The sequence below is a fragment of the Lycium ferocissimum genome, chromosome 3 (assembly GCF_029784015.1).
Source record: "Lycium ferocissimum isolate CSIRO_LF1 chromosome 3, AGI_CSIRO_Lferr_CH_V1, whole genome shotgun sequence".
NCBI lineage: Eukaryota > Viridiplantae > Streptophyta > Magnoliopsida > Solanales > Solanaceae > Lycium > Lycium ferocissimum.
This window is the reverse complement of record NC_081344.1, coordinates 19,719,935-19,744,447: the sequence shown is the minus strand read 5'-3', so window position 1 is coordinate 19,744,447 and position 24,513 is coordinate 19,719,935. Positions and strand designations below refer to the sequence as shown.

At 36.5% G+C, this 24,513-nt stretch overlaps 1 protein-coding gene across 1 annotated transcript; it reads left to right on the top strand.

Annotated features, from left to right (window-relative positions):
- Nucleotides 1-6,988: 6,988 nt before the first annotated feature.
- LOC132048749 (two-component response regulator ORR26-like) lies at nucleotides 6,989-19,406 on the top strand. The gene is made up of 5 exons (XM_059439436.1): nucleotides 6,989-7,152; nucleotides 7,239-7,315; nucleotides 17,548-18,033; nucleotides 18,240-18,316; nucleotides 18,517-19,406. Exons 1-5 carry the CDS (start codon nucleotides 6,989-6,991, stop codon nucleotides 18,730-18,732), a joined length of 1,020 nt encoding a protein of 339 aa, XP_059295419.1. The 3' UTR covers nucleotides 18,733-19,406.
- The last annotated feature ends 5,107 nt before the right edge of the window (nucleotides 19,407-24,513 follow it).

The window sequence follows — 24,513 nt, the reverse complement described above, 5'->3', positions numbered from 1 at the left end:
TATTGCTTATGCTTTCAGATAGCTGAAGATTAATAAGAAGAACTACCCTACCCACGATTTGGAGTTGACCACAGTGGTATTTGCTTTGAAGAGGTGGATACACTATCTCTATGGTGTCCATTGTAAGGTATTCACCGACCATTGTAGACTTCAGCATGTGTTTACTCAGAGGGATCTCAATTCTAGGCAGCGGAGATGGATGGAACTGCTTAAGAATTATGACATTACCATCTTATGTCATCCGGGCAAGGCAAACATGGTAGCGGATGCCTTGAGTAGGAAGTCAATGAGTATGGGCAATTTGGCTTGATTGATCGCTTCAAAGCGTCCCTTAGCCATGGAGGTTCATACTCTGGCTAACAGTTTTGAGAGGCTTGACATTTCAGATTCGAGTAGAGTGTTGGCTTGTGTAGAGGCGAGATCATTGCTTCTGGATCAGATTAAGGCAAAGCAGCTTAAGGATGCAAGGTTGCGCAAGATTCGTGATAAGGTCTTGAGTGGTGAGGACAAGGAGACCATGATTGATAGTGAGGGAGTCTTGACGATCAAGGGACATGTTTGCATTCCTCGTGTTGAGGATTTGATAAGGACAATCTTGGAGGAGTCCCATAGTTCTAGATACTCTATTCATCCTGGCACTACCAAGATGTACTGTGATGTGAGACAGCACTACTGGTGGGATTGGATGAAGAGAGATATTGCAGATTTTGTTGCTAAGTGTGGGAATTGTCAACAAGGCAAGTATGAGCACCAGCGCCCTGGTGGTGTACTTCAGAGGATGCCCATTCCTGAGTGGAAGTAGGAGCGAATTGCCATGCATTTCATTGTGGTTTCTTTCGAAGACCCTGGGCAAGTTTGATTCAGTTTGGGTTATTGTTGATCGATTGACCAAGTTTGCTCATTTCATCCCCGTTCGGGTTACCTACACCGCAGAGAAGTTGGCCCAGATCTCTATTCATGAGATTGTTCATTTGCATGGAATCCCTATTTCCATCATCTCTAATAGAGGCCCTCAGTTTACGTCCAGTTTTTGGAGGACTTTACAGGCCGAGTTGGGTACTCGATTGGATCTCAGTACAGCTTTTCACCCTCAGACAGATGGTCAGTCTGAGGGGACGATTTAGGTTCTTAAGGATATGCTCCAAGCGTATGTGATCGACTTTGGTGGTCATTGGGACCAGTTCTTACCTTTGGCAGAGTTCGCGTACCACAACAGTTACCATTCAAGCATCGATATGGCTCTATTTGAGGCTCTTTATGGGAGGAGATACTGATCTCTGATATTTTATGAATGTATGCATGATACTAATCTTAGTCGGCCTACGATATCTACTGGTACATAGTGTTTGTACTGATACTACCTTGCTGCACCCTTTTTGAGTGCAGATTTTATGCCAGAGACGTCTTCCAGACCTCACATCTAGCTAAGGCTACTTCCTGTCCAGATTCGAAGGTGAGCTTCTATCCATGCCATGCCAACTGAAAATCTGTCCTTATTGATGTGTATTTCACTTCTAGACATTTCTGTTATTTTCAGACATTTATGTACTTCTTAGAACGTTTTATGATTAGAGTTCTTGTACGATGACTTTCGGATTTTGGGGTTTTAATAAGTAGTATTCTATACTTTCTATTATCTATGGCAGGACTTAGACTTATATTTATTGGTTTAGTTATTATTTAAGTTGAAATTGATTAAATGGTTGACGAATTGATTAAGGGGACAGTCGCCCACCAGGGGGGTTAGTGTGGGTGCCATCATGACGGGTTGGGTCATGACAATTACTTCATGTGCCATGTTTGTTCATTCAGTTGCTTTACATACTAGTACAATTCAAATGTACTAACATCCCTTTATTTCCCGGGGCCTGCAATTCACGATGCAGGTATTGATTTACAGGATGATGGATCTGCCCACTAGGTTTACACGTATCAGCTATTGGTGAGGCCCATTTCATTTCGGGCGTTATATTTATTTTACTTTCATGTTTCGTCATGCAGTAGAGGTATGGCGGGGGCCTTGTCCCGGTAAACTGTTTTAGTATTCAGACTCATGTTTCAAAGGTGTCATAGACTAGTTCAGTCATGTCATGTCATGTCAGATATGTAGTTAGGTTAGCCTTGTTGGCCGCATTATTATGTTCAGACTATTTTCTGCGATAATGATATAACAGTATTTTCAGACTTATGATTATTGAATCCTATGTTTTACTAAAATCATTTATGTTTAGCTTATATTTCGCATTAGTACATGTCTCATGTGATTCAGCAAGCCATGTGGTTCGTTCGGTCACATGCAGCAAGGCACCAAGAGCCATGTTACGCCCAGGCCATAGTTTGGGGCATGACAAAGCTTGGTATCAGAGCCTAGGTTCAAGTATCTTAGGGAGTCTATGCAACCGTGTCTAATGGGGTCACTCTTACGTGGCTGTGTGCGCCATACATGTAAATAATTGACAACCAAGACATCAAGGATTGTCTCACTTCTTTCATACTCTAGATCGTGCACTTAGTCCTATGCTTTCAGGAATCCTTCTAACTCGTGCATATTGCGTATTTCAGAAAATGTCTGCGAAGAGAAAGTACACCAAAAGGACGTCAACCAATAGCTAAAGGGCTGGTGTTGACGCTGCCAGGGAAGAAGATTCTCAGACTCAGGGAGTTCACATCGGTGCTCAGGGGCTTACATTGAATTCAGTGCCCCTGACTGCACCCCCATTTACCGAAAGGCCTACGGAGGTCCGTCCCACAGTTACTCCGCAACCCAGTGCCTCAGATATGGATGTTAGGGGAGATATCCAGTTACTCACCTAGATTGTTGCTACGCAAGCTCAGCATCAGGAAACGGCTCCTAGCGCATGTGCTATTGAAGAGGCGTACTATTCCCAGACCCAGGAATTTCTGCGTATGAAGTCTCCAGTGTTCACAGGGTCTATTAAGGCAGAGCATCCACAACATTTCATTGCTAGGCTTCAGAAGGTTTTTCGTGTTATGCATGCTACAGAGACAGAGGCAGTAGAGTTAGGAGCTAGTTGTAAGATGTTGCTCACATCTGGTATGAATCATGGGAACAGTCCCATGGGGAAGATGCATCTCCTACAACTTGGGATAAGTTTATAGATGCCTTCATAGATCACTTCTAGCCCTTCGAGGGCAGGGAGGCAAAGGCCTACGAATTTGAGAGACTCAGGCAGAATGATATGAGCGTGAATGAGTATTACCTCAAGTTTGTTTCCTTGGCAAAGTATGCTCCGCATATGTTCCCCGGTATGAGGGACAGAGTTACGCGATTTGTGTTGGGCCTTATACCCAACTTGTATGTTGATGCAAATATCGCTGCTCAGAATAGATAAATGACTATCACCAAGATGGTTTCTTTTGTTCAGGGTAATGAGGACAGGATAAAGGAAAAGGTGGCACTCCAGAAAAAGAAGGACAGGAATTCAATAAAAGATTTAAGTCTACAGGTAACTTCAGTCATGGGGGAGGTGGAGGCAGGAAATTCTTCAAAAACAGGTCATCAGGACCCGCTCCATCCACAGCCAGTGCCCCAGCCCCAAAGTTCAGGAATGACCAGAGGAGACAGAGTCCAAGCCAGCAGGCTCTCAGTCACAGACCAGTATGGGCCAAAAGACTTATGACAACCTGGTTTGTAGTAAATGTGGTAAGAGACATCCGAAGGAGTGTCGCATGGGTATGGATATATGCTATGGGTATGGCCAGCAGGGCCATTTCTAGAGGGACTATCCATCAGTGAGACAGGGTACCGTAGGTAATATGACTTAGTCCACAAATTCAGCAGCTCCTCGGAATTCTCAAGCCCAGTCGGAGAGTGGTGCGGCTAAGTCTGGTAATGCAGGTGGAGGCTGAAACCGCTTGTATGCATTAGCAGGTCGTCAGGATACAGAGGTGCTTGCAGATGTCATCATAGATACGTTAACAGTTTTCACTTTTCAAGTTTATGCCGTTATTGACCCAGGATCCACCTTATCATATGTAACCCCTTTTGTTGCTAAGAAATATCAGATAGAACCAGAAAAGTTGCATGAATCCTTCGAAGTGTCCACTCCAGTTGGAGAGGCAGTTATAGCTAGACGTATTTATAGGGACTGCCTAGTTTTAGTCTATCACTGCGTCTACCGTAGCTGACTTAGTAGAGTTGGAAATGGTAGACTTTGATGCAACCATGGGTATGGATTAGTTGGCTTCATTTTATGCAGCAATAGGCTGTAGAACTAAAATAGTAAGTTTTGAGTTTCCTAATAAACCAGTCATAGAATGGAAGGGCAATTCAGTAACACCCAGGTGCAGATTTATTTACTATCTCAAGGTCAGAAAGAAGGTTTCCAAGGGGCATATTTATCACTTAGTTCCAGCCAAAGATACAAATACCCAGACCCTAACTCTCCAGTCCGTACCAGTCGTTAATGAATTATCAGAACTCTTCCCAGAAGATCTTCGCGGAGTTCCTTCCGACAGGGAGATAGACTTTGGAATTGATCTACTTCCCGGCACTGAGCAGATATCTATTCTGCCATACAGAAGGCTCCAACAGAGTTGAAAAAATTAAAAGCTCAGTTGAAAGATCTTCTTGACAAAGGATTCATTAGGCCAAGTGTCTCACCTTGGGGAGCGCCAGTCCTGTTTATCTTAAAGAAAGATGGATCCTTACGCATGCGCATAGACTACCGCCAGTTGAAAGAAGTCACCATTAAGAACAAGTATCCTTTCCCCAGAATAGACAATTTATTTGACCAACTTCAGTGTGCCCAATGTTATTCCAAGATTGACCTCAGATTAGGTTACCATCAGTTGAAGGTTAAGGAAGTTGATATTCCGAAGACTGCTTTCAGAACCCATTATGATCATTTCGAATTTCTTGTCATGTCATTTGGTGACAAATGCACAAGCTTCTTTCATGGACCTTATTAACAGAGTCTTCAAGCCCTACCTTGATTTATTCATCATTGCGTTTATTGATGACATTTTGGTCTATTCATGTAGTAGGGATGATCATGCAGAACATCTCAAAATAGTGTTGTGAACACTTCAGGATCGTCAGCTTTATGAGAAATTTTCCAAGTATGAATTTTGGCTTAAGTCAGTGGTGTTTTTATGCCATGTAATCTCAGGTGAAGGCTTTAAAGTGGATTCTCAGAAAATTGATTTCGTGAAGAATTGGCCCAGATCCACCTCAGTATCTAATTTAAGAAGTTTGTTGGGTCTGGAAGGCTATTATAGACGTTTTGTAGAGGGATTTTCCTCTATCTCAGATCCATTGACTAAGTTGACTCAGAAAAAGGTCAAATCTCAATAGTCAGATGCGTGTGAGCAAAGTTTTGAAGAGTTGAAGAAGAGGTTGACTTCTGCTCCAGTTTTGACGCTACCAGAGGGAACCGAAGGGTTCGTGGTATATTGTGATGCCTTAGGAATTGGTCTCGGATGTGTCTTAATACAACATGGTAAGGTTGTAGCTTATGCATCCCGACAACTTAAGGCTCATAAAAAAAATTATCCGACTGACTTGGAATTGTCATTTGTAGTCTTTGCGCCTAAGATATGGCATCACTATTTGTACGGAGTGCGCGTTGATAGTTTCATGACCACAAGAGCCTTCAGTATATTTTCAACTAGAGGGAGTTGAATCTTAGACAGAAAAGATGGTTCGAATTGCTCAAGGATTATGATGTAGCTATTCTCTACCATCTGGGGAAAGCAAATGTAGTAGCCGATGCTCTTAGTCGGCTATCCATAGGAAGTTTATCTCACGTCGAGGCAGATAAGAGAATTATGACAAGAGAATTTCACTGCTTGGCAAACCTAGGAGTTCGATGCTTGGACTCCTTTACTCCTTAGTGGCCGAAGTGAAGGAGAAATAGTTTAATAATCCCTGATTATCGCAGCTGAAAAAGGGGATCCACAAGCATAAGACAACAGCTTTCGAACAAGGGGGAGATGATGGTACCTTGAGGTACCCAGGCAAATTATGTGTTCCAGATGTAGATGGGCTTAGAGAGCGAATTATATCAGAAGCCTACAATTCCAGGTTCCACGAAGATGTATCGAGACCTTAAGGAGGCTTACTGGTGGAACGACATGAAAAAGAATGTAGTAGATTTGTGGCTAAGTGCCCAAATTGTCAGCAAATGAAAGCTGAGCACTAGAGGCATAGTGGCTTGGCCCAAAATATTGACATTCCTGTGTGAAAATGGGAGATGATAACTATAGAATTTATAACAGGTCCGAAGACATGACTCCATTTGGGTGATTGTGGACCGACTGACTAAGTCAGTGCACTTTTTGCTAGTCAAGACCACTGATTCAATAAAAGATTATGCCAAGTTGTATTCATGAAATTGTAAGATTGCATAGGACCCCAGCGTCCATTATTTCAGACCATGGTTCTCAGCTCACAGAGCACTATTGGATATCCTTTCAAAAAGGATTAGGTACCAAGGTAAATCTCAGTATAACTTTTCATCCTCAGACAGATGGCCATGCAAAGCGCACTATTCAGACTCTTGAGGACATGTTGAGAGCATGTGTCCTAGATTTTAAAGGTAATTGGGATGATCATTTACCACTCATTGAATTTTCCTATAATAACAGTTATCATGCTAGCATCAAGATAGCACCGTTTGAAGCTATGTATGGGCGAAGGTGTAGACCACTCATTGGGTGGTTTGAAGTTAGTGAGGCAGAGTTGTAAGGGCCAGACTTGGTCTATCTGGCTATACAGAAAGTCAAGTTGATCCAGGAGCATTTGAGGACGGCTCAGAGTAGCCAAAAGTCCTATACAGACGTAAGGTGTATAAACTTAGAGTTTTAGATTGATGATTGGGTGTCTTTAAAGGTTTCACCTATGAAAGGTGTGATGAGATTCGGAAAGAAAGGGAAACTTAGTCCCAGATATATTGGACCATACTGAATCCTGCGAAGGATTGGTCAAGTGACTTTTGAGTTGGAGTTGCCATAAGAATTGACTGCTATGCACCCAGTATTTCATGTATCCATGCTGAAGAAGTGCGTGGGAGACCTGTCGTTGGTTGTTCCTGCTGACACTATAACGGTTAAAGATGGCCTAACCAACGAAGAAATCCCTGTGGATATTCTTGATCGCAAGTTCAGGACTAAGGAAGTAGCCTCAGTAAGGTGTTATGAAGGAGTCAAAAAGTCAAAGAGGCTATATGGGAAGCCGAAGAGGACATGAAATTCACATATCTGCATTTGTTTCAAAGAGGCTATATCGGAAGCCGAAAAGGACATGAAATTACATATCTGCATTTGTTTGAGGAGCAAGCAGAGGGTGTTCAAGGTAAATGCCTTCCATATCTATGTCATTCCCCTTACGTATTCATGCCTCACGTTTCACGTTCACGTTCATGCACCTATTACTCATGTCTCATATCCCAGTGATCATGTTTCCATGAAACCATGTCATGTTATTTCAGTCTCCATGTTCCATGTCATGTTTCCTCACGTTTATGTACTCAAGCCATGTCCAGTTGCATTCTTAACCATGACCCATCTTTCGAAGACGAATGATTCCAAGAGGGAGATATTTTAACACCTCCTGCCTTCGGGCTAAGTGTTGCCTTGGGAGACGGAGATATAATGGAATCACCATAAGGAATATAAGATGTGTGTTGAAGTACCATTCCAGCCACGTAAGGATCAGGCCAGTCAGATCTAAGTACAGGGAGTTATAATCAGGCAAGTAAAATTCACAGGCAATCCGCGGCACGGATATACATCGCACATCGTGATATACATCGCGTATCGTGATATCCATTGCATATCGGGATGCAGACCTCCACTCAGAATTTCCCAATTCTCTGTTTTCAGTATGCATTTCATGTGCGTCCGCATAAAGGGATATGCGACCCATATGGTAGTATGCGTCACATTTCAGAACTCAAAAGTCCGTCACAAAATACAAGCTCACTGTTTTGATATGCCTGCGCATCTGTGACCGTATACCGTGATATGTATCACAGAATGCGACACAAACCGCCGCAGTTATTTCCTTTAAAATGCGTCGATCGAGAATTTTTCAGTTTTCCAAGCCCTAGCATGACTTTTCTCTCTTTTCCTCATCCTCCCACATCAAGGTAAGTCCCTCCAATGTATTCCTAAGTAATTCTAACACCTATACATGGATTCCCAACAAGATTCTACGTTACAATCCTAGGGTTTTCAAAAAATCCTCTTCAAGATTTCAAGATTCGATTTTTGGGGTTCTCCTTCAAAGTTCAGACATTTCCTTCAAGTTTTGAAGCGATTAAGGTATGTAGGGCTTCTATCCACGTGTGGGAAAATCATTTTTTTTCCCCACGCCACATTCACCCATGAAAATACTAATTTTCACAGACTTAGGGTTTCTATTCTAATTCATGATAACCCCAAGTTACATGTATCATGATATACCATGGCCGTACTACTAATCTGTTATCGTATTCTTGATATTCCATTTTGGTTATTGGGAATCCATTCATAATCAATGAACACTTATGTTTTGCATTCCATGGGTTCTTAAATACAAGTTATGAATCATTATACTCAATTCTATGAAATCCTGCATGTTCCCCTGTTTCATACAATTTATATTATGTATCTATATTCATGTTAAATTATACATACGAATCCTGTTTACAAGTCATGTTATGAAAAACCATGGACTTCTAAGCCAACTATAACCATATTCATGTTCATGTTTTTAGGAGTAGCAATAGATTTACCGAGAAGGCTCAGACAGCCTGAAACTACGTATGGCAATGTAGGGTAAGGATCGATCCGCCTAGTTAGGACGATACCTTCAGAAAATTGATTGGATCATTTCATGTCATGCTCATGTCTCATACCCTGGCAAGGAATAGGATTGCTCTGCTGGTCGGGCCAAGTACCAGACTCCATGCCTCGCGTGGTGATTTCATGTTATCGGTTATATTAGGCTCTCCCACAGATATATATATATATATATATATATATATGATACTCTTGTTCATGTTTAGTTTACAGTTTCAGTTTTACCTCCATTACTTCATGTGTCATGTTTGTTCATTTAGTTGTTTTACATACCAGTACAATTCAAATGTACTGACGTCCCTTTATTTTTCGGGGCCTGTATTTCACGATGTAGGCATTGATTTACAGGATGACGGATCTACCCACTAGGTTCACACGTATCAGCTATTGGTGAGGCCCATTTCATTCGGGGCGTTATCCTTATTTACTTTCATGTTACGTCATGCAGTAGAGCTATGGCGGGGGCCTTGTCCCGGTAAACAGTTTTAATATTCAGACTCATGTTTCAGAGGCGTCATAGACTAGTCCAATCATGTCATGTCAGATATGTAGTTGGGTTAGCCTTGTTGGCTACATTATTATGTTCAGACTATTTTTGGCATTCATGATATAAGAGTATTTTCAGACTTATGATTATTGAATCTCATGTTTAACTTATATTCTGCATTAGTACATGTCCCATGTTGATTTAGCAAGCCATGTTGTTCACTCAGTCACATGTAGTAAGGCACCGAGTGCCGTGTTACTCCTAGGCCATGGTTCGAGGCGTGACAACTTATTACATGGAAAAGAGAAGGATAATATTGTTGAACCAAGTTATGACTAGCATTCGTGGCATGCATTTATTTACTTTATGATTTGAGTTGTTGTTGCCATTAATTTCATCATGTCATGCAATCCTTTTCCATATATGATTGATGTGATGGTAAGGAAAATGATTGGTAGCCTCCGAGGTCATTGCCAGAGTGAGTTGATTGATAGCCTCCGAGGTCTTTCCTAGAGAGCGAGTGGAATGATAGCTTCCGGGGTCTTTTCCAAAAAGTGAGTTTATTGATAGCCTCCAAGGTGTTTCTTTGGATAGCGAGATATGTAGCTTTTGAGGTCTTTGCCAGAGAGAGATATGGTACATAGACTTCGCGGGTCCCCCATGGGTCATGACTTTGAGGCATAGCTCTTAATATATGTGTACGGATTGGAGAGGTGGCCTGGGGGGCATTGCATTGCATTGCATCCCATTGCATTGCATTGCATTCATATTCATACATTTATTCATTTACTGTCTTACTTGGCATCTTATACACTCCGTTGATCTTGTACCTGAACCTCTTTGTGACTGTGCGCGATCGCTTATCTTCTCTACTTGTTAAAGTCTTCTTATTTATATGCATTATTTAATCGTTGTCATCCTATGATGCCTACGAGTACTAGTGTCGTACTCATACTACTCTTGTTGTACTTTTTGTTGAGTGCAGAGTCTTGTTCACCACCTCAAGAGTAACCTCAGGCACTTTCTCGTTAGAGATTTCCGGGTGAGCCATTTGCCGGATCCTGCAGCCCGCATTTCCCTCCATTGCTATATGTCCTTTTTGATTTCATAGCCAGATTTATTTATGCATTTCTAGAGTTGTATTTTTAGAATTTAGGATGTTGTATTTACTTTAGTGCTCTTGTACGAGTCCAGACCAGGGTTTAGGATGGTAGTTGTTGTCATTTCCACACTTTCAATACTTATGTATATGTATCTTTTGACTTGGTATAATTTCTCTTTTCGTTCCTCAAATATTCTATCATGACCCAAATTCGGGTCCGTACGGGCACCTACTTATTCCCATCTAGTTGGCGAACCCTTTCCTTACCAAATCACACCTTAAAGGAATAATATAAAAGAATTCATCGATAAATCATTTACCATTTAATAAATGTAAAAGTGTGTACAAGACTTTACAAACATTTCCCAAAATCTGGTCTGGACTAGTACAAGAGCTTCTAAGTTATAACTGGAACCAAACAAAATTAAGTATAATAAGACAACTCTATTGGAATGAGATAACAGAGCCTTCGAGATAGCACCTACACATCCTCGGAACTAATAAACCACGAGCTCAACCTGAAATAGACCTACACCCCCCCCCCCAAAATGGTATAGCAAGAGTAGTATCAATACAACACTCGAACTGGTAAGCATCATAGGTCGACAACGATTAGAAAATCATAATAACAATAAATAATAACGGATAAGTATGGTAGGCAGCAATTTAGTCAACTAAAGAAATTGTAAGAAAGGGGATCCTACCATTTACGCGGCTACAATACAACCAATTGAACCGTCTCCAACATCATTCCACTCCACGAATGCTCACCAAGGAAGAATCTACCCCAAAGGCTACCCATTGTAGGACAAGTCCCATATGACCGGACTAAACCGAATAATAAGCCTCTCTCACGATCTACCACACACTATCTCAACCTACCTATCATTATCCCAACACTAGAGGTAATCACTAACACTCCCAAATATGATGCACAACTTAAGGCTCCAGTACAACTACTACTCCCTTTAATTCCAACCTAGTTCCACCGACTCACCCTACCGATGAAATATCCGGCTAGAATATGCTTAAGGTCACACTTCCCATAAAACCCGGAATGTCATTTCTAGTGCTAATTACCAAGTCCGACTTACCTTCCCAAAACCTCCATAAACCCGAAGTATAATCACAAGAACCCCTATCAAGTCCATACTATCACCAACATATCAATATCAATGCAAAAACCAACAATATGAGAATATGAAATGAATGCAAATGTAATGCAATGATACACACATGCTTCGGGCGGACGATGTCTATGCTCCGACAGTCATGACCCATGGGGGACCGCTAAGTCCATGTACCTGCTGTGGCCTACAACCCGATCTAATAGTCAGTGTTGCGGAACGTGCAACCCGATCCCAGTCAGTGTTGTGGTATGTGCAACTCGATCCAAGTAAGTGTTGCGGCGCACAACCTGATCCCAATATATGAACATATGTAAATGTATGATAACAATGCCAATATGAGCATATGAATGCTCGTGCCACACATGTACACATATCACAACAACAATATCAATATCATAACTTTCCCTTCGTCCCAACTAGTCTCCAATAACACATACCATCCCCTAACCGTATGATAATCACTAGGCATGAATGCTAGAGTTACTCACGAGGCAACAAGTCCCAACACATAAGAAAACAACCCAAAAGAACATAACAAGGAGACAAGCCATAAATCAACAATACCAACATAAGTATTCCATCCCAAACTCCAACCCAAAGGTGTACCTGGTTTCTCAACAATTCTTGCTACTACATATGAATCGCTAGCCGAAGTCTAACCCAAAGGTAAGCGAGCAACACTAATGGTACATGTTTCATGGAAAGAACCCAACAAAATAATATGAACCAACACCCATAACTAGCAAGGCAACCCGACGAAATAATACACACAACAATCTTGAATAACAAATACCAACCTAGAATAACCATCCCAACTTCTTGTCCGAAGACCTAGACATGCTTTCTCCATCACTTTCTATTGCATAATTATGAAATACTAATCGGATTCTACTCAAGTAAGCAATAACCTACCTCGAAGCCAAGCAGGTGCCACGAACATCCATTTGATCTTCATCTTCGCATCTCCAAACCGCAACTCACGACGGAGGGTCTAGGAATGTCAATGAATCCCAAAAGAACAAGGGTCAAGTTCTAGGAATTTTATACAAAGCCTCGGATTTGTCAGGGTAAAATTGAAATCTATTCTCAACTAACTTTTCTAAGCACTTTTTGAATACTATTCCAGTTTTCATTGCTAATTTCACTCCAAAAAATCATAAATAATATTCTTTTCCTTATAATATCCCTATTTCAAGAACCCACTTTGTAACCCATTAGTAAAATAGAGGAAATATTAGCAATTTGAGGTTGGTTAGTCTTCCTAGAATAGGAAACTTACAAGATCCTTCCAAGAATGTCCAGAATTTAAGCTTAGGAATCCCATTTTATCAACCTAGACTTTGAAAATTTTGGAAACCTCCATTTATATATCTCTAGAAGATGAAACTTAGTAAATGGAAAAATAAATGAAAGGGAAGATGAAATAAACGAGGTAGAGGGGTTACCTTCTCCAATAAACCATGAGATTAGCTCCCCAAATGCCCCAGGTGGCGGCTAGGATTTAGCGTTTTAAGAAAAATGGGGTCAAATCTCGAAATGAAACTTAAATACTAGGTCTGTTCTGCGTTGTCCGCTATGGCGGTAAAGTAGTCCGTTGTGGCGAGCTCTTAGAAAATAGACACACCCGCTATAGCGGTACGAGGATGGCTGGCGCGGACGTGCCATGGCGGCATATCTGCCCACTGCAGCGCATCACTGGGCCCTTGTGGCCCTAAACGCTTTTAATTCTTTCTAACTCGATTTCAGATTAATTTTAATAGGACAATTCTCCTACGGAACTAACTTCGCACTGATCAAAGATATTTTGGGACATGAATCCCGAGGAACTTTTGGTAATGGCCCAATGGGTCGTTACATATTCTTTAATTGATGTGATTAAGGGAAGGGTTCACCCACCGGGGATAGTGTGGGTGCCCTCATGACCCGTGTTTTGGGTCGTGACACATATTCCTTAAGGTATATGTTGTAACAAAATCACTAAGGCTGCGTTTGTATGTGTCTATATGTGTGTGTCTTTTTTTGGTTGAAGTGTGTGTGTCTAATAATTTAGAAAATATTAACCTTGAAAAATTATTTTGATCATTTTCAAAGTTTTGTTGGCGTAAGTTAGTAACAAATGGTAATAATACATAGTGGAGTTTATGATATGGAGATAGTAGTTTTATGACGCTTTTGAATGCTAATGGTTAATAATAATATCTAATTGGTCAAAATAATTTAGATAAAGTAAGAACGTAATTATGATACTTCTTTAATGCAAATGAGTACTTAGTGATTGAAGTCATTTTTCCTTATAAATGAAAATGTTTCCTTGAAAAATACGTTAAGTAAATAAACATTGAAAAATGAATTTATCAAAAAATATTGCTCTCCATAGTAAATCCCTAAAAGGAAAAGCCGAAAGTATACCCTTGTCTTGACTCAATAAAGAAAACAAAAAAGAAAAACAGGTTAATAAAATTAATTTGTATGGTCAACACTCAACATGCTCATTAGCCAGTAGAGAATACTATATACGCAGGCGTCAAAGGGAAAGAGAACATCACATAAACATTAGAGCTTCAATAAAAAAAAAGTCAGACGAAAAAGTAAGTATTTCACTTATAAATTATGCATTTCTATTACAGTTTTAATTCCTTATATCTCCTTCTCGTTATCTCTGAAGAAGAAATTTCTCAAACTAACATTGAAGGAACAGATAACCCCATGGCAGCTCCTTATTATGATATGAATTTGTGTGATGGTGGTTGATCATGACAAAAAGTTTGTTAATGAGATGGTTGATTTGCTTGTGTCCTATGCATATAAAGGTAAAAACAGTGACATCTCAAAAAATATACATATTTATATAAAATTTATGACCTTAATTTTTTTTTATATTATTAAATTCTGTGTGATTTAATTTTTATATGAGATTTAATTGATGCGATGCTTGTTATTTAATTTGTGATTTTAACATCGATCTCTTTTTAGATTTTATTTTATTTATAAATCTTGAATTTCTTTTTCTTGTTGTCATAAAACCATTTCTATGATTGTTTATGTTGTTTTACTAGTTAATAAATGAGTTTTTTTGCGGTTATAAAGAATCAAATTTGATTTTTTCTATTTTTGGTTCTTGCTATAAGTATGTCACACACTCAATTAGTTTCTCCGTAAAGAAGTATATGATTTTTGAAAGGGGATCGATACTTTCATGTTAATCTTTGTGACCTCTAGTTTTAGGGATGTTCCCGAAGGGATATAGCTTTATGTAAATTTAAATTATTCAATTAACATATGTATGTGTTCTACACTTGGTCTTTCGGTAGAAAAGGGGGAAATTGTTTGTTTCCATTTTGCATTGAGTCACAAAGAGTTCAAGGAGAAAATTAATTAAATCTCTCAAAAATAATTTTTGAAGGTGTAGATCTCTGATTTTACAAATCTATCAATCATTTTAGAAAAAATAAATTCGCTTGGGTGGCGGCGGCACAAGATTAGGGCAATAGGAGGGAAGAGAAAGAGAAGGACTTGATAAGAACCGATATTATTTTTATTAGACGTAGACCAAAAAAATGAGGAAACCTGATTTTCATGATTAAAAAAAAAAAAAAAATTATTTCTATTTTTTTGTTTAGTTAAAAATTGTCCTCTTAATTTCATGGAGTGTTTTATCCTCTGTAATTCAACCAAAAAAAAAAAAACTTGCATCTTTAAGGAGTTTTTATTTATTTTATTTTTAATATAAAATTATTATTTCATCCTTTTGACCACGCACGCGCCTTGAATTTAAAAATATTTCAATCTTTTTATTTTTTTTAATCTGAAAGAAATAAATTTGGAACAACTTTAATGGTCGCTTATCAAATATCATTTTTCATCTTGGTTCAACCTTAATGGTCATTCAATCACTTTATCTATTTTCATTTATGAGGACATTAGGCAATTTTTAGAATATTTGAAAAGAAAAAGTAAATGCTACAATTATGTTTTCCAAGAATTATCTTAAAATGGCTTAAAATGGGAATTCTCTTGAGTTAATATACCCTACAAATAAAAGTGGTGTAATTAATAATTTCGGTATAATATGTTATGCCTTTTCCTTCTTTCTTTTTGTTTTCAATTATTTTGTTAGTATTCATTGATTGTTCCCTGTCCAAGGTGTGTTAATCTTTTTTACTTGAATTGCTTTGCCAGATACATTTGTATGTATCATGAGTACACATGCATAGAGCAAGTAATGTTTTAGTAACAAAAAAATTAATTAATTAATTAACAGTATTGCATGGCATGATAAATAACATATAAAGCAGAATCCGAGAGAAAAGGAAAGGCCTTTTTAATCCTTTTTCTGCTTTTTGAAACTTCTGAAATTCAAAGTCAATGTCTAAATAATTTTTTGGGTTTCACTTTAGATACTATACACCTTCTATGTAATCATTCAACTACTACTGTTTTAGGTAATACCTTTTTGTAGAAAGTGTATTTCTTCGATTTGAGACTCAGTATGCTATAAAGATTTTTACTCTTCTGTCGACTTATTATCTTATAATTCTTTTTACTTTCGTTGTCATACATAAGATTCTTGAATTCGATTAAATGATTATATCCCCACATTCAATTGGATTATTTATATTATTGAGGGCAAGACTTCAAAGAATATTGCTAGGATAATAGATAAATCGTATTAGAATAACTAAAATTTGTTGAGAAATCTGTTTCTACCTCTTTTCTAAATCTTCTTAAGCATATAATAACTAAAATTTGTTGGGAAATCTATTTCTACTTCTTTTCTAAATCTTCTTAAGCATATTCATGAAAAAAGATTATCTCTAAACTTTTGTGTCCATTATTACTTGTCAACATGTCATTTGAATAAATTGCTTTAACAATAAATTTCTATCTGGTCTTCACTATTCTATATATGATTCCATTTTTTATCCTAAATAACATATTTTTTAACCTATCTAAGATTGCAAACATTGATTACAATATAATAAGTTGATTGATATGCATAATTGCATAAACTAAAGTGTAGCAATTCCGCATATCAATCAACTTATAAGAAATAATCAGATCCATGTGATAATTTTGAGTATAATGTATATTTCTTTTCTTGTTCTTCACTGATTTTTAAAGTGCATTGATACAGTTATGACGGTTGATATGGCTTCAACAGCAATGTCAATGCTCTCCAAAGGAAAGACAAAAATCGATGTGATGATTATTAATGTCAATTCACTTAACAATCCTTTGATTGATATCTTTGCATAAAATAAAGTGTAGCAGCCTTGGACATCGTCTCACTCTGTGAGTATTTATTCTAGTATTCTTCGACCTATGACATCTACTATTAAATGGGTAAAGTCAGTTATTTTAATTAAAACACTACAAAAGATAAACTGGCTATGAAATTCATCGTTACATCATCGCTAAATAGCCCGTAGCTAAACAGATTTGTTTTAATAATCCGTCGTCAAATATGATTAGCGATGAATTTTTGTTGTTTAGCGATATAAGTTGTATGTCGTTATTCCATTTTTTTTAGTGATATTAGTTTTGTAACAATCTTACTATTATAATACATAAAATTCCAGTAAATATACGTGAAATTAATCTTTCACGTAATGTCTACAATATAATTCAATTTTTATGGCTTGCTTCTCAAAATAATCATGTAGTTGTATGTGATGAACACATGAATTTACTCTTAGCAAAGAGGGTTATCGTTTATTAATTTTTTATTTTAGTGGTTATCTTTAATAAATACACTCTAAGAAAACAGGAATTCGCTATGTGGAATTCGTCGCCTAATAGCACATAACTAACATGATTTTTTAATAATTTGTCGTTAAATAGAATAAGTAATCCATTGGTAATCCTATTTCTTTTTCTTTTTTGTACAATGAAATGATAAAAAGTTATTTTGTAACAATAATATTGTTATAACGGATAAATTTTAGTAAATATACGAAATTAACTATTCACATAGTGTTTACATTAGTATAATTCAATTCTAATGGCTTGCCAAAATAATGCAGGTGTATATGATGAACACAATCCACTCTTAGCAAAGAAGGCTTTCGATACCGGAGCTTACCTTTACCTAGAAAAGCCACTTCACGAGGAAATTGTGAAACACTTATGGCAATTTGTATTGAGGGAAAAGATTCAAAAGAAAAAGTGGAGAGAAGGATTAGAAGAAAATGGAGTTCAGGTGAATGTAATTGGTCATGCTGATGATATTGCTAACAATAATATTGTTGGTGATGAAGAACAAGCTGGAGAGAAGAATGTGCCTAATACTGAGGAACATAGAAATAATATTCATGAGGCTGAAAACAATGTCGTATCGAATGGAAAATACAAGTCAACAAGAAAGAAAGGTAGAAAAAGTACAAAGGAGACTAATGAAGGAGAGAGCCAGAGCAGTGCTAATAAGGCCGCTGTAGAAAAGGTCTTCGCAGAATGGACAATAGATCTTCATACAAAATTCATGAAAGTTGTGCAACAAATAGGTGAAGGAAGTAAGTTTATTTCATAGTTAATTAATTTTCTCTATAATTGATCATTTACATGGAGAGATATGGTAAGTGAAAATTCATATATATGGCCAATGTCAATTTGTTTGAGATTAAGACGTAGTAATTATTGTACTTGCATATACCTTAGCTTGATCGAGGACTATTATTACAGTGATTAAATTAAAGTTATATTCTTATGAATCATGTAGGTTGTTATCCACTAGACATTCTTAAGGTGATGAATGTGCATGGTCTTACCAAGATGCAAGTTGCAAGCCATCTTCAGGTACATCCTTAAATTTTTTAGTTGTTTATATTGTTTCAAGAAAATTTTATCGTTCACCAATTACCAAACACCAAATATGTTTTCTATTAAAAATGACTTCAGTCGTTTCCAACACACGAAATTCACATTGAGTTCAGATGATATATTATATCTCCATGGTCCAACTCTCCTGTAATTTTTTTTCTTCTAACACCTCTCAGAAATGTCGTAACAACAATTGGAGAGCTCCAGACGAGCGAAAATCTATTTGTCACCTACCAGGTCAAGGATCCTCAAGTCGTTCTCAACAAAGAAGTAGCTTTAAAAAATTTGGGAGAATGCCTCATCTTCAAACAAATATTCCAAGTCCGCAACAACAACAACGTAACCTAGATCAAACCCAAAGTGGCCCACATAATACCAACAATATTTACTAGAGGAGAAAGTTCAACTCAACAACAATTCTATCGTCCTCAACATCAAGTTCAACCCCACTACTTCAGCATTGTCAACCCATTCAATAACCTATCTTCGTCCACTCAAAATAGTGCTGGTGGTGGGCTACAACAACATGGATCATTATTTGGAACTCTGGGTTCACAAGGACTACAAGGCCCAAGTATTGGGAGCACTAATTATAGGTCAGGACTGGCGTTCAACGGTATGGATCATCAAACTCAAAATGACTATTACTTGGACCTCAATGTGCCCTATGACTTGGACCTCAACTTGCCCTATGACTTGGACCTCAATGTGCCCTATGTAACAACAAATTCAGATAGCCCAACAACATCCGATGCAGACATTGAAAATGCGACAAGTATTGAATTAAGAGCGACAAATCCTAGTTTCCAGTTATATATTGGTGAATCAAATATGTATGATCTAAGCAATATTATTACGGCATCACATGCGAGTGATACTGAAGGAAGTGATTCAAATGAGAGAAAGAATTATGAAGCATATATGGATTCCAAAAATATGGATTATATCTTTCAAAATCTTGAACCTCCAGGTGCTGACCTACCTAATGAACAAGGAAGTGAGTTTGATCAAGTTTATTCTGATGATCAGGTTAGTGTTTCTAATTAACTTTGTTTATCTCGCAAGGCTACTCCTTAGTTATTCTACGTTTCATATGATGAAACTTATTTCTTGAAAAGTGTTTTGGAAAATGAGTTATATTTTTTTGAAAAGTATAATTTTTCAGATAAATTAATATTTTTCGATTTTTTTTTGTAGGGTGAAAATATTAACAAAATCTATAATCTTACAGGTTGTTTAATTATCAGAATTAGAATATTAATCCCAATATATAATTTGATATTACATTTATTTCGTTATTGGTATTAGCTAGAATCTGTGTAAACTTTAAATCAAAATCTTTATATTATATATCCATATAGGACGTGAAATTAAATTCTATTTAATGGTGTTTATTATACTTGGGATTATAATCTATAAATAAGAGGAGGATCTAGAATATGAGGAACATGGGTGCACCACTAGAAAAAAAAAATATTGTGTGGAAATTGATATCTATTCATCTAGGTAAGTAAGTTATCATCAACCAAGTACACCATGCAACCTTTTTGGAAAATGGGTGCCAACAGTTAATATTATATCAATTATAGAAATATGTATATAAAATACCTAATCTTGCGGAGAGACCATGAGTTCACGTGCACCATATTTTATACTTGTTCCCAGCCAAACTACCCTCAGCAAATTGGTTAATTTTACGATGAATTTTTTTAGTAATAAAGAAATATTGAAATTTCAAACGTACATATGTCAAAATGTTGGTTAGGACAGTCAAATGATGTTATGAATTGAGAGAATTGTGAAAGAAATTGCCTTCACCCAAAAGTGAAAAAAAGTCATTTTCTTACTTTTGGTGAAATTGCTTTTGCACAAAAAATTATTTTTTGACAATTCAATATTGACTTATTTTTCAAAAATACATTTTCAGTCGTATCGAACACACCTGTAATCATCTTATAGATTTTACCTTAAACCTACATATGCAGGTGACACCAAGTGTTCAGTTTTCAGGAATAGCAAATTCTCCTGACAAATCAGCATGATCCAATGCAGTCTAAGGGCTCTTTGCAGAAACAAAGTTGTTTACTCAAGTGAAAATGTTGCATCTTTCATTTTTTGGACACTGTGTAGTTTCATTTTTAAACTTTTTGTATTATATCGAGGGAGGAGGAGGGGAAAAAGGGAAGAGCATACTATACTTCCATCTCAATTATGGAAAGCAAAAGCGAACTCATTATGCTTATTTGGCCGGATTAATGCATCACTTTATTTGATAAAGGAGGAGATTGTGGGCTTGGCTTCACCATGTAGTGTTGTACTTGGATCAACAAGGGCTAGAGCAACTACACTCGTATTTTGTTAATATCTCTTAACATTATTCACAAAATTAGTGTAACAAAATACTTACAGATCGCCACTTTCTAATGATGATTTTTATTGAAAGAAAGAAAAAGAGGGAGATAAAATGAGATAGGAGGTGAGTTTATAACTTTTGATAAATTACAGAGTTAGGAAAGAATAAAATTAACCATGAGGACATTTAGGTTTTTCTCTCTCAATTTAAATGAACTAGAAATGAAACAAAAAGAAGACACCTTCGATGTAGGGGTGGGTATAAATATCAAAAATCGAAAAATCAGACCAGACCGAACAGAATTAATTCGGTTCCTCGATTCGGTTTCGATTTTATTTTTTTCTAAAACTTCGGTGTTCGGTTCGATTTTCGCTTTAGAGTCCCGGTTCTTCGGTTAAACCGAAATTTGTGCTGCACATTCAATTATTTTCCTACATTAGCAGCGAAGTTGTATGGCAGCCATACTATGTTTAGTGAGGTGAAACGGATACATATATGTGGAAGTTAAATGCTCTCTTTTTCTTTGACAAATGGAACTGCAAGAATTCGTGCAGACACTAATGACACAAGCAGTGTACAATGTTGATTTCTTGCTGCTACAGTAGTAAATGTTTTTGTGTTGTTCTTGTCTTGCTGCTGTGTTGTTGATTTCGATAGCGAGATTAATCATACTAGAAAATAGAAATAAAGAACCGAGAATCGAATTAGAAAAAAAGAATTGAACTTGAAAAAAACAAAACTAATTCGATTCAGTGTTCAGTACACACTTTTCCATAACTGAAAACAAAAGAACAGAACCGAAGTTTGAAAAAACTGAACCCCCACGCCTACTTCGATGAAATGTATGAATGTCTAATTTTTTAAATTGAAACCTTGCCACTTCTACTAAATCATAAAATGTCACAATAATTTAAGGTATATGCAAAAGAAATTTAATGAAAATGTTCACAAATACTAAACCAATCAAAACAATTTATCAGGACTATTGACTAGTTACACTGAAAAATTGAGGTGTAGATGCTAAAATCTACAATGGAATCAACAATATTGAACTAACAACTATAGTAATCGAAGTCGATTAGCAAATGATGAACACATAATAATATTTTAGTGATACTCATTCCTCCAATTCGACTATCAAATACATACATTTATACATCCATCTAAAATATTTAATAAAATCAAAAATATTATCAAAGGTGGTTTTAAAAAAATTGTTTTGTTTCACCCCATGTTGGGACCCCATATTATCTTGTTCATGCCCTCAGTTGGCAGGCCTGGGCATGCCAGGAATTTTGAATTGTCCCACATCGGTAAGCCGGGGGCGATGCTCATCTGTCATCTCTTAAACTAGCATGTAAGATTGAATTAGGTCAAATTTCATTTTGTTAACAAGTTCTAATACATTTCCAAGCAGAAAGAATACTTGACCTCATCTATGACCTATTGTTATATCTTTCTTTGTTTTTAGTAGGACGTCCTGCCATTTCCTCTTGCTACTTCTCCTTTTGTCTTGACAGATCACTTTTGGGTGAAGGAGAAATATAAAACTTGCAGTAGTCCTCCTTAGATGACCTTGATGCTGGCAGTTTAAGCAATATGGAGGCACGGAATTGTAATAAAAATATTGCTAATATATATATACCGTTTGGCGCATTCTAAAATATATTTTAGCGTTTTTCAAAAAAATATATATATATATATAGTTTGTATTTGACCAATTAATTTGAAAAGCACTTTTGAGCAACTTACTAATGGAGAAAATGGCTCTAGAATATCAACTTTCAATCACAAGTTCTGGTTTTAAAGTTGAATCCACGGAATAATTTGCCAAAAATTCTTTTTATATTTGTCGATACGTGCAAGAAATTTCCAACTAAAGTCAAGTCCGAATGTATCAAATAAGTTTATTGAATCAAATTGAATAACTACCTCGCGTGAGAGTTTGAAGAAATCAGAGAAAATTGGAGAAGAAAAATTATTAGAAGTCACAATCTTTATGACTCTCAAAGTTAATAATACCATAAATGTTTCATAGTTATCAATCTATATATATAGCGAAGCCGGGAAATAAAAATCTGATGTGTCACATCTCTTAGGCTAGGATTCGTATTTATCTTTTTTCTCAATTTTTTTGGCCATTTTGTCTTATATTTCCCTTAAATTATTTTTACGAAAATTCCATCTACTCCATAACTCACACTTCTTTAACTTTATAACCTATATATTTAATAACCTCAATAACTCCCATGGCTTTCATTTTCATAACCTCCAAAATTAAACATCATAAATCTTTCTCTCAACTAGAAAGCCCAAAAGTCTCCATCAGAAAAATAAGGAAGACGAGAAAATGTTCTAAATTCGTTATATTACTCAACTAAAGAGAGTAAATATTCAGGAAAATAAATGATGACTGATCCAATTTCAGTTTCTAAAATTTCTCATTTTCAATAACTTCTCATTATCTGGTACTAAATGAGGGCAATTAATGGTGATCTTACAAAATATATTATGACATTGGTGAAGATATCTTTTTTTCCTCTCATCAGTGTCCCCTTAGCATACTTTTTCTCCTAAGCACGTTTTGCTTGAGTTTAGCTACTTTGCCATTTCTTCATTATATAAAGAAGCTAGCCTGGTGATTCTACAACTGAAGCTTCTAATTGAATTCAACATATTCGATAATTTCTCTTCTTTTCGATTTTAGTCTTTGGGCATTCACTGTATCTATCATCTATCGACTAATTTTTAATTTCTTCTATTAATTTGTTTCTCTATTTGGGGTAGATGAGTATTCCATATATGTTTGTTATAATTTGTTAGACACATTTCATTTAGAATGAGTCAATTAGTTAATTGTTGAGCAAAATAAACTAAGATAAGTACTCATTAATGTTAGACTTAAGATCTTAGAAATATTAGAAAAAATTGTAAGATGAGTTATGTATGTATATAAATGTGGTATTTTCGAATGTAGAAATTCAGTTGGCTTAACTGAAATTTTGTAAATATTTACTCAATCTCTTTTCTTTTTAAACATGAAGTACAATTTGCTTTTTCTTTTTGTACCAAAACGTTAAAAGATCAGATTAGTCAAACGAATAGTGACGAACATTAATCGTGACTTCCAAATTTTCTCGCTTATCTCCAACTCCAAAGCGAAATTACTTGGGAGAAATATATCTGTAGGAAAAAAATACTAAGGTATTGTCTTGCCATAAAATTCTTTTATGAGAATAAATATTCCAAAAAATATAGTTAGGACATAGAATAAGAGACTGGCAAGGGAAGTTGTTATGCCGTAAAATTGTTACTGAAGGGAGAGGATTAATTTCTCTAGGTGAGAATTTTCCATCACCCTGACCAATTACTAAGGAAAGCCTAAAAGACTCAATTATTAATGGACTTCCCCTATTCTTTATTAAAGCAGGAAAACGAGTTCCTAGAGTCTTCAATGACAACACTTATAAATGTATCTATAAGTTGTTTGATTGATAAACAAGTTATACTCGAATTATATCAATAGAATCAGAAAACTTCTCCTAATGCACAAAAGTAATTGATGTCATTTAATTTATGTTGAGAGTGTTCTCAATCTTTTAAAGTTTTTATTCGAATTTGTTAATTTTTTATTTTAGAATTTGAATATTAAGGAAATATTATTTTATAAGGTTAATGACATTTTTTACGACCGCAAAGCGCGGCCAAATTTTCTTAGTTCATTGATTAACGCTTAAACTGTCGAGCACCTATTATAATTGCTCTAAACATTACAGATAATATATTAAGTGAATTTCTTCTCTCATCCTTTAGCTTCATT